Here is an 11,573-nt window from a genome sequence, read left to right as displayed (position 1 = left end):
ATTGTTACCACTGGCCATCACCGACTTGTTATGCCTGATTCACTTGGTTGGATTCTGCTTGCGATTTTCAGTATCGACGTCGACCATCTCAGCTACGGTTCACGCTTTTGCAGTCCGAGCGACGTCGCTACTGAAAATTGCGAGCGAAATCTCATCATGTGAATCAGGCTTTAGCGTACATTCTGCGGCGTCTACGCGGAATGAATCGCCGCATATCAGATTATTCACGCGCAGTTTTGCGGTGTAACGAGCCTCGTTAATTTCGCTGACGCTGCTCAAGTAGTCAGACATCGCCTGGAAGACGTAGAGTCAACAATTCTAACGCGAAAAAGAGCGCGGGGACTCACACCGGCGCCGACAACATCGCATTTCAATGGTTTGTTTATGGGCGACGGCGAGCTTTTTGCCCACACCCCCCATCGCGCATGCGCGGCGCCGGTGGCGTCCGCTAGGGGCGCTCCGGTTTGTTTGTAAACATGAGTTGGTGTATAGGTTAAATTTATGCTTAAAAACATCGGTTGTTAGCAGTCGTTTTTTATAATGTTAGTTGTAATTCATGCAAATAGTTGATAATAAAGTGCCTCTCCTGCGTGCAATTTTTTGTGTTCACAAAATTTTTATACGAGTTCATATTCAATTTTCTTAAAAATTACTCCATCCACAAAAAATTGGAAACCAGGGAGAAATTCTGAATGCTATCATTTTTTTACAAATATTTATTGATCGAAGTGTAGCAGTAAGAAAATCAGTCTCCAGTTTACTTCTGACAACATAACATGAAATCAAAATATAATATGTTTGACAAATATTCATGACATGCTGCCAGAACCTGTCACATTACCATGTCAACCTATGAAAAATATTGATTTGAAAATATGACGACATGCACAAGAACTCACACACATAAAGAAGCAGAACCCATAAAAAACCAGTCCGAGCGAGACATAAGACTTCCTAAAATATGGGCTAATGCAGTATCCTGGTGTAGATCACACAAAATCTGGAGAACCAGGAGAAAAAAGGAGACATTTGACTTTACTTTAGATGCATCATGTGAACAGATCTATTTACGGCGCCCCTCTATCGCGATTTGGTCAGTTTCGGTTTCAGTATTGCAACTTTTACTGGTTTCGGTTTCATATTTTAAGGATCGCGTCTTCGACGCCCCATCGGTAGCGACACCAGTTCTTTGTATTTTTTTTTTTTTCCGGCATGGTTTCGCCATTTTTGCGACCGTTAGGTTGTTTTTTTCCGTTTCGCGGTATGGAAATGCCTTTAGAAATGGAAATGTGCTAATTTAATCAAGTTTATCTATCTGTGAAGTTTTCTCTTGTGATGATTATGTTCAAGAAGAGCGCGGAAGGCCGACGACGCAACAGAACGAGCAACTCAACGCAGTTGGTAAGTGTACTTCTTTGTTTGCATTGTACGCGTTGAACGAGAAGTGAACATTATGGAGTTTTAGAATAATCTCGTGGCTGCTGTGCATGCGCAGACCCAAAACAAGCTTCGGACTCTAGCTTTGGGGCCCATTATTTTTCGATAATAGCGTGGTTACCTTAAAAGGCGGCGTACCGCAAAAGGCGGCGCCCACGACATCTCCGTTGATTGCGTCTTCGACGCCGTCGCCCGCTCGGGAACTGCGTGAGTCGCGCTCGGCGACCGCGGTCGGTATGGTCGACGCGTATTGAAAACGTCACAAATCGCTGGATTCACATCTCAAAGCTATCGAGGCGCGTGTACTTACGATCGCGGCAGACATGTAAGCATGCCTGGGTGGTGGATCGTCTGGGCTTCGTAAGTACAAACAGAGCAGCTTGGCAGCGACAAAAACAAAACATGCGGCATTGAGTGTAAAAAAACTACAAAAATGTTACTCTGGACAAAAAGCTTGTTTAATTTTCAAGATAAACCGTTCTAACTTTCAAATAAAAGCTGCCGCGACATATTGGTGGCGTTTTAAGCGCGAGATGCTTGCGTTTGGGGGGGTCCCCTTCAGAGAAACGCTATTCTAAAATTCTTCGCCGCAATCCTCGCTATTTTTGCCGTCCGTAACGCGCGGTAAAGTAGCGCCCGATATTCTAAAACTCCCTATTTTCTCGTTAAGCTAGAATGTTTTTTTTTTTTCTTTTTTTAACTAGTTGGGTTTGCTTTATCTGTCCTAATGTTTGTATCTATGTGTAGCGTAATGAAAAGTTGCCACTCATTCTGTGTATGGTCCGAGAAAGTGTAGCTCATGTCAACAGAGCACGTATTGAATTCCTAATGCTACTTTCGGTCCGTTGCTTTAGGAAATGTCTTATTGGTCTAGCAGTGTACTGATGTCTTTCAACTATAAATTGACTACATTGACAATACTTCATTATATTTCCGAAGTCAGACTTCCTTGGAATTCGGTTCATGCAGAGACAATATTCCTTTTCAGTCAAAATGGTTGAAGAGGATATCCATCTTTTGTTTTGAAGTTATGGAAGTGGACTAAATTGTACTGTTAGGACAAACTTCGGTCCCCTGGCTTTCTAGAATTGAACTGGGTTTATATTTGTCGGTTAGAACTTTTGATAAAACAGTTGTTCCTTTTTCCTCTTTTTTTTCTCTTTCATTTTGCAATTGTGATGTGATCAAGCCGAGGGCCGCAGTTATTCCCAAATGAAGCAGCAGCAGTGTGTTCCCAGCTTGCGTCACTTAGATTCATTTCAAGGCATGCCACGAAATTAATGCCCCTGTTCATACACCGTTGGAATTGGGACTGACTTCAAGATGCAGTTCGACACAGTGTTTAAGCGGTATGAAACGTCTGTTGAATGACCTATGCGGTTGTCACAGGTTCGTGGTTGGTCAACCCGAAACGCTTGTCTTCCTCTTCCCAATGGTTTGAAGCTCGGCCGGCATTATACTTTTTCATACTTAGCGTGCAACGCTGTCAAAGCTACTGGCGCGAGTGCGTGGCTTCATCTACGGTTTTGTTTGTGCGAGAAGGCGTGCAAATGATCAACAAGACCAAGCCCCACGCTCGCGCCAGTAGCTTTGACAGCGTTGCACCTTAAGTATGAAAAGGAGTATAGTCTCATCCGAGCTCAAGCCTTTGACGCTCAGGTAAACATGTGCGAGGATTGTAATTGACCCTGCCCCCAAACCACCTATAAACAGCCCAAAATGACAAAAAAGACAAAATTTGTGACAGCGGTGTTCGAGAGAAACTGCAGACGTTTAATTACCCTGCCTGAAACTTTGCAAACATTTCAGTGTGGTTGCACCTGTGTGGGCGAGGTAAATCCACTATGAAAAGACCCTGAAGTGACGCCTTCAGGATGCCGAAAATAATTATGGTAAGTTAGAAATTAACCCACTAGTATACTTCCTAAATATTTGGGCCGGGTGTCGATTAAAAAATTTTAACCCAGTTCATTTGTCACAAATTTTCAGGCATAATATCTTGAAAAGAATGGAACTGCAGATGTTCCAAACTGGCTGAGGTAAAATCAGCCTTGCAGTGCACCAAGGTTTACACTGAACATACTTTTGTGTATTGTCCACGAGGTGTAGCTCTTGCATTGAAGTTTTATGTTGTAGTTTCTTCAATGTTTGAACTTTCAGCGCGCCAGCTGGGTAGTGTGTAAATGTTTTTTTTTTATAGCGCAAGCAATATCTTAATCCTGGTGGCAGAAAGTTTCGGCTAGCAGTTGACATGGTTGGACAACGGTGTGCATGCTTGCTTTCTCTGAAGCGGCCAATGAAGCGAAATAACAGCATGTGCGGATTGTTCATGCATTTAATTTTTTGTTTGTTGTTCGTTTCAGACTACATGTGCTCCCAGTACAAGGGGTGGCCCTCCAGGCACTGACGACCAGCATGTCATCTCTGCTGTGCTGTCGAGGGAAATTTAAAGGGTAAATATTGCAGCTGCAGTTTTTTCTATTCTATCCCTGCTACACTTCCTGCGAATTTCTGTGCATACTTGGTCTTTTTGTTTTCATAGTACTGTAAACTTTTGTTATAATCCGTTGCAACTATAGAATAGCACAAGCCCCTCCCACAATTCCCTTTGCTCGCCATGATTGGTGGTGTCCTCTCGGCTCTCCTCCTCTCTAGTGTTTGCTTATTAAAAAGAGTGAAGGGCTTTGTGGGAAGGCCTTCTGCTATTCTAGAGTGGCAACAGAGTATAATGACCTCAGTTAATTTAACCATTTCGAAGAGTCCTAGCAGGCACCCATGCATTTTTATGGGAAGGACTCTGCATCATATTTTGAACCGAGAAAATGACCCCACAAACGGGAAAGCACGGGCTTTCTGCTACAAAATTAACGGAACCAAACTTTGTTTTCAAGATCAGACCGGAAAAAGTCGACTCCTGTCTTAAACGGCGAGTAACAGAAATCCTGTGCTAGTCTCGCCACGTTGGGAAGCTAATGCTATGACCCCCATCTTGATTTCTTTAATGCTTGTTATGGCTGTTTTCACATCTGGTATTTTCACTGTTCTTTGGCCAAAAGTGAGTGGCAGGTCACCATAGGTTTCCAGGAGAAAGTGGTCGCATATGCAGAAATTTCTAGCAAGTTCGTAGCGCAAGTGGCACTTCGTCGCAACCGAGGAAAAACTATGGTATTGTTGGTGCAAAACATTAAGCCTCACGACTAGCAGCAACTTAATCATGGATATACTGCACCGTACGGCGTTTATTTGAGCTCTACTCCACTCAAAATATTACAGGGGCACTTAGGTACCCCTTTGTGGATTGAATGCGAAAGCATTGCCATTCCTAACGACACTTCCTTTTTTTTCCTCTATTGTTAGGTGGCAATGCTTTCGCATTCCATCCACGTATGTATAACTAAGTGCCCCTCTAATATTTGTATTACGTTACATAATACGGCGTCACACATCATGGTACGTCATGTCGTCACGTGAAGTGTGATGTCATCGAACCGAGGACATATTTTTATGACCATCTTTCGGGCACATCAACGCCGATGCCGTCAAACATGATGAAAAAACAGCCTCAGATAAACAGGGACAAAAAACGGGTAAAGACATGCCATCTTTTGCTGTAATGGGACAAGCTTCTTTTTGAGGGGAGAGTAATGTCGCATTCCGAAGCAGCTGAGATAGCACAGCAGCTAGCATGCCCGGCTCTCACACAGCAGCACCGGGTTCAAATCTCAGCCGTGAAAGTACATTTTATTTTTTCTTTAATCCTCCGTTAACGTTTGGTACAACTCGGATTTTTCGCTCCATGGACATATAATGCTTTGGCATTAAAAAGGCACATCCAGTCAGGAATGTGCCTTTTCGTGTGGTAGGGTCGTACAGCCGCTCACCACTTTGAAAATCACTACTGAAGTACAAGGGGGCGCTAATGATCACCAAATCAGGTTCACGCCATTCATAGGTGAAGGATCCTTTTGCGTGCACTGAAGATTTGTGTGACATTTGCTTTCGTTGATTCATTGGCGCATCTCGCCGTTGATCGCAGTCCTGCACCTGGTTAGCTCTAACGGGCTGGATGGACAGCTCGGCAGACTCGTCGGCTGAATCCTCCGTGTGTAGTTTAGCGTTGCCCTTATACTGCTTCAAGTAGGGATGCATCTGAACAGTGCGCAAAACACATGCCTCTTGCCCACGCTTCTATATTCATTGCTGGTCGCGGCGAAATAGCCAAGTGATGTGCGGCCATGTTTGCCCTAAAAAGTTTGTGAGACATTTTGGATAATGTCGTAATATTTAGTTGTAAGTCACTCAAAAGGTGCGACAAATTTTGTTTTGTTAATACGGATTTCTTCTCGGGTATCGTAAGTTTGCTTTTTAAACTCGGCCTCTGATGTATCGATCCTCCCAATAATTGAAACTTAGTGTGGCGGATCCAGACCTTTGTTTGTTTTGGGGTGGCGGAAAATTTTTAACGATACTATTCTCCCATTCTTTCTTGTTCAAGGGGTTCCACTCAGGGGGGTCCACTCATGTCCAATTGCCTCCGAGAAGGGGGGGGAGGGAGGGGGGTCCCCCCCCCCCCTGGATCCGCCACTGTTGTGAAACCTGCAGTTGATACTCACCCATTCGGAGCATGGCTTTATGATCCGCATAGAACCCTATTACCGTTTCCTTCCTGTCCAGTGTGATTAAAAATACTTGTTCAAGATAGTAAACAAACAAAAAAATTAAATAAAAATACACAGGGACAACAAGTAGACATAAAACACTGGCGCCAGTGTTTACCACCACTTATTGTCCACGTGTTTTTTGCGGCGCTTGTCTACGATCATGGATCAGTTGGCCCAAATTGCCATGTTAATTCTGCGAGATGCCTATAAGTCTTAGCTTCTCTATGTTCAAATTTGGTAAACTTCATAAGCGATAACATCTGCTCGCTTATCTTTGGTAGACCTTTTCAAAAGCCGAAATAAAAGAGTGCAATGCAGCAGCAAAAACAGTGAGCGATTGATTCTCGCAGACTCGGGGGCAAAATATACTTTTGCATTATGGTGCCCCTGACAATGTTATTAGTGCCACTCATTAAACTATCAAGGTAGTGTGTAAATTAAGTGCCTGGGTGAGCAAAAATGTAGGAATTGTGATTGTGACCTGCATTTAGGGCTGGTTCACACATACAGTGCAGCGCTAACTCAGTCCTGTTAAGGCAACGAGTCACTGCTACTTCCATGGCTTGTATCGTGTGTTCTGAGGGTCCTCCTTTCCTAAAGGACTGATGTCCCGGTTTGTAATACTGATTCAGCGCTGAGGTAGTGCTGCGCTGTGAACAGGATGCCTTGCGCGGACATTGAAGTTTAGATAAGCAGATCAACGTGTAACTGTGCATCTTTTTTCTTTATAGGTTACCAGTACAAGGTCTCCCATGGACATGAAGGCAGTACAAGGTCTCCCATGGACACAATGGCAGTACAAGGTCCCCCATGGACACGAAAGCAGTGTACCGTATACTCGAATTTTGCATTTTTAATAAACCAGTTATTACTCCTTCACACGGTTTTATGCAGGCATTTTTCGAACACTGCATGCGTATATAGGCATACATAAAAGTGACACTTGCACTCACTTTCCCCTTCCCTCAAAACAACCGTTAGATCCGGACCACATGTTATGCAACCTATTGCCGTCTTTCCCCTTAGAGCCGTCTATCTAGAAACCCACGCTAGGAGTATAATTTCTAATACATTTCATTTGAAAGTCTAGATACACTGCTTTGAGTCTCTGTTGAAAATCAAATGTTAATTTCTACTGCGTTGCAATTCAGGTTTTGATGGGCCATCTCATTTGGTATATTCGGACTCGTCGGAATATACCTAACGAGATGGCACGTCAAAACCTCAAGTACAACGTGGTAGAAAAAAACATTTGATTTTCAACAGAGACTCAAAGCAGTGTATCTAGACTTTCAAATGAGATCTATTAGAAATTCTTATGAGGTGGCACGGCAAAACCGTAATTGAAACGCGGTGGCCAATAGTTTTCGTAAACTCCTTAGGGACTCGTTACAAAAAATCAATTGTTTTTCAACACAGACTCGAAACGGTGTCAATAGACTTTCAAATTATATTCATATGAAATACATTGGAAACTTTATGCGGTAGCTTTGTCGAAACATCAATTGGAACGCGGTGGCCAATAGTTTTCGTAAACTCCTTACGGACTCGTTACAAAACTCGTTTGCATTTCTATTGAGACTCGAAAAGATGTAATGAGTAGACTCCATAAACTGTCAAATGAAATTCATTAAAATTTTTTGTAAGGGCACATGGCCTAAGATTGGATCAATTTTGGTTTTCAGTTGTTAAGCTTTTATACCCATGTCTTACATGCTTGAAATAAGGAAGAATTCTTCTATCAAAGTGTGCTATAAAAAAAATTTGAATTTTGGGTACATTTTTTCGAAAACTGGCTGGCGCTTAAAGGGTTAAGCAAAAAAAGGAAAAATTAACAGATGAATATCTCAAAGCCTGTTGCTTTTTCGGGAACCGTGTCAATTGGGTTGGCTTTTATTAATGGCCACCTTTAAAACTACAATAGACCCTTTCCGGAATTCAGTCTGGCCACTTTGATCACTATCATCATCATCTGAAAACGCCATATGTGCTACACTAATGGCGGACTTCTGTTTACTGATGAAGGAAGTTGAAGATGCTCCTGAGCATCTTCATCTTCAGACCCTCAGGGCTAGGGTGACCAGACGTCCCGTTTTGGCCGGGACAGTCCCGTTTTTCAGGTCCATTTCTGCCGTCCCGTCTTTTTATCCCAATATAGAATCATGTCCCGTTTTCGCAGAAGTACATAGTTTCAAAATTGGCACCAAGCGAGTAGAAGCAAACTGCAACTATGCCTATTCGTTGCAAGTATATTTTACAAAACTAACCGTAGGTACTTTACAATATTTACCCAGAGAGTAAAATTTAGGACTGTTCTTGCCCACAAACACTTTTTCTTTCGCGAGGACGGTAGAAATATTTTTTTTTTAGTTACTGGATATAGCACGGATGTAGAATCATGTAGGAATAGCACGCATGTAGAATTTAATTACATTTTTTCTCAAACTTTAGTACCCCCCCCCCCCCCCCCCCCCCCCCCCCCCTTTACCGCTGGGATGTCTCGTTTTCTACCTTGAGGAATATGGTCACCCTACTCAGGGCCTGAGGACATTGCAGAGGGGAGTGTGTTACAAGGAGACATCAAAAGCAAACAAACAACAATCAAAAGCAAACAAACGACAATCTTAAGAATGAAAAAAATACATAATAATGAAATGCTAAAAGTTAACACTGTTAAGGCATCGTTTAGAAGCGATGGAATCGGATATGGATGCCACAGATGCTGGAAGGTGATTCCATAAGACCGTCGTCTGAGGTTCAGTCAAGGGCTAGACCGCCATGCTTCCAATTAGTAAATAGATATGCTTAAGGAGATGAGTGAAGCGTGTTTCCTGCAATCCTCTGAGACAAAACTTGGTACTTGATCTCCAAACAGGAAAGCTCCACATGCTTCATTTGTAAAAGCCCATTATGTTTATAACTATGGTTTAGCCGTGCAGTACGATGCTTGGGGCCACTGCTTGCTCACTTGAAGTTCGAGAAAGGGCGGCACCGGAAGCACTACCAGTTGCCCTCAGGCTTATGATGTGGCTTGCAAGTAGCTCTTTTGTATTACTTCATGAAGTGAGTTGCGTTCAATGTGACTCGTTCTTCCTTTATCATGTGCCTTGTATGTGATTTGGCAATACCCCCCCAGGTGAAAAAAAGTAAATGTGTTTAGTAAACATGATAAGCTGAGAATCATGATAAGAATATCCAATACTTTATATGATTTTCGTACAATTTAGAATTTCTGATATGTGTATTGGACACATGCCTATAAAATTTTTACTAGGGCCTATGCTTCATTTCAGCTTTCGTCCGAGTGCGGCAGACGCTACCGGCCAATCCAGCATCGGCAGAGTGTCATGTGAGCTTGAACTCCACATAACCAAAACGTTGCATGATACTCTCCCGGCACTGGATTGGCTGGGGTGGCCCAGCATCCACTGGGCCACCCCAGGGGGCGCCCATTTTACGGCAAGCACCCTCTACCAGGGGTGTTTGGCGAGCACCCATTATAAAGGGTGTTTGCCTGAACACCCTAAGGGTGTTAGCCCTGGGACAAACTGATGTACACCCTTAAGGGTGTAAAAACTTTTAGTGTGTATAATCGGCTCCAGATCACGTGGCCGCTTGTTCTGGCTGCGAGTTGAGGGGGTGAACGCTGCTTGTTTTTCTTAATTTTTTTTCTGGGACTTCTATTGCATGGGGTGAAAAACGAACGAGTGTTTCATAGGTCTTTAACGTTAGGGATCCGTTTTATGTGGTATGTGTGTACAGTACAAAACTTGTTGCATCGCTCCTTTAAAGGAGCTGTGCAACAATTTTTGTACTTTGCGCAAATACCGCTTAGAACAGATCCCTGACGTTAATGACCTATGAAACAGGCGTTCGTTTTTCACTTCACGCAATAGAAGTCCCAGAAAAAAATTAAAGAAAAACTAGCAGCGTTCACCCCCTCAACTCGCAGCCAGACCAGGCGGCCACGCAATCTAAAGCCGATTATATGCCGCCAATGTTGATCATAGCCGCGCGCTGGGGTTGGCAAAGCACAGGACACGCGCTGAGTTCCAGACATTGTTATGACTCGGCTATTGTCGTCGTTGCAGCGATTGGACGCGGGCGACTACCCGAATGCTTCTCGAGCTAGTAATTATCACCAGCCCAAATCGAGTGCCCACGCAGGGCTCGGGTCCAATCTATGAATTGCTTTCAAATATCGTCACTTGGGTGTTCTGCGATCCCCACGTTACGTCATCAAATTTCGCAAAGGAGAGATTGAACGAAAATAATTGCTTTTGTCCTTGAAATTTCACCGCAACAAAGGAGTTTCTTGGCCAGTGGCGTTGCGTGCGAGTATCCTTGGGTCCCACTAGTGCCATTAAGCTCGTGTATAGTGAAAAACATTCCAACTGAATATTGTTGCACAGCGCCATTAATTACACAGGTCCTTCATAATATATATTGTTTTGCTGATTTAGAAAAGAAAATCAAAGTTTATTGCGCGCGTGCGCACATACACACAAACACACACACACACAGAATATCGGTTATCAGAACGCCATCCTTTGTCTACATCTGGTACTCCAATGTGCTGTGTAACTGCAAAAGGCCGTCATTTGCAATGGCAAGCCTGCATGATGGTTTGTTCAAAAAATTGAAATGTGAATTTTGAAATTTCGTTTTGATTTAGCGTGTACATTTGACGCCTCTGCTCGAAAACTTAGGTGTAGGTTTATAGACATTTACATTTGTTAGTGTAATTGCACACAATGTAACGTTTCCGTCGTAACATCTTTTTAGGTTCAATCTAAGTGAATCAAACATTCGCGACAATGAAGACGATGCTGTTGGTGAGTTCAACATGTTTCTATCTCATTATTAAAACAACAGATTTCAGCAATAGTCAGTATTGTCCACTGATGTCTATTGTAGGCTGGCTCGTGGATCGGGAGCCCATTGGTGGCACCACCGGCGGCCATTGCTTGACACCCGGCAATACACGCGAGTCTATGAAAGAAACGCAGAAAAGTAGAAATATTGAAGCCTGTAGGCGAGTATTTTGTAATGTGGTGCGATCATTGCTTGACATTGCTTGACTCGGGCGTTTGGAGGTCGAATCGGTATTTGTCAAACGTTCGAACGTCAATTAAAAATGAAAGCCGTTTACAACTCCCTGTAACGCCGAATTAGAGCGCAGCGCTTAAGGAGAAGGAGGAGAGGGTACTGAGGTTGACTTGTTCTCGGGGGGAGGGGGGGGGGGGGGTCAAAGTGACCTCGGGGGGGGGGGGGGGGGTGGTCACGGGACCTTGGTGGGGTCACATGACCCCCTCCCCAAGGTCACGTGGGGGTCACATGACCTGGGGGGGTCACGTGACACCCCAGAGAAAATTTTCCGCTAGATTTAGCGGGGAAATTTTTCCGCCATTTAGCGGGGAATATTTTCCGCCAAATTTAGCGGGGAAATTTTTCCGCTAGGTTTAGCGGGTAAAA

General features: G+C 43.6%; 1 protein-coding gene and 1 long non-coding RNA gene across 2 annotated transcripts in view; both read left to right on the top strand.

Annotated features, from left to right (window-relative positions):
- The first annotated feature begins 1,223 nt into the window (after positions 1-1,223).
- On the top strand, positions 1,224-3,890 carry LOC120837810. Its single transcript, XR_005714984.3, has 3 exons — positions 1,224-1,401; positions 3,247-3,329; positions 3,801-3,890. It is a non-coding gene; the product is annotated as an uncharacterized LOC120837810 (long non-coding RNA).
- Positions 3,891-10,669: 6,779 nt separating this feature from the next.
- Positions 10,670-11,573, top strand: part of LOC120837809 — a 35,815-nt gene continuing 34,911 nt past the window's right edge. Inside the window, exons 1-2 of the mRNA XM_040207411.2 lie at positions 10,670-10,707; positions 10,884-10,933. Of these exons, the coding sequence (XP_040063345.2) occupies positions 10,670-10,707; positions 10,884-10,933 (88 nt within the window). The remainder of the gene's footprint in view (positions 10,708-10,883; positions 10,934-11,573) is intronic.

This window comes from Ixodes scapularis, unplaced genomic scaffold, assembly GCF_016920785.2.
Source record: "Ixodes scapularis isolate PalLabHiFi unplaced genomic scaffold, ASM1692078v2 PGA_scaffold4__175_contigs__length_147842914, whole genome shotgun sequence".
NCBI classification, from domain to species: domain Eukaryota; kingdom Metazoa; phylum Arthropoda; class Arachnida; order Ixodida; family Ixodidae; genus Ixodes; species Ixodes scapularis.
The sequence above is the reverse complement of the archived record's forward strand: the minus strand, read 5'-3'. Positions and strand labels throughout refer to the sequence as shown.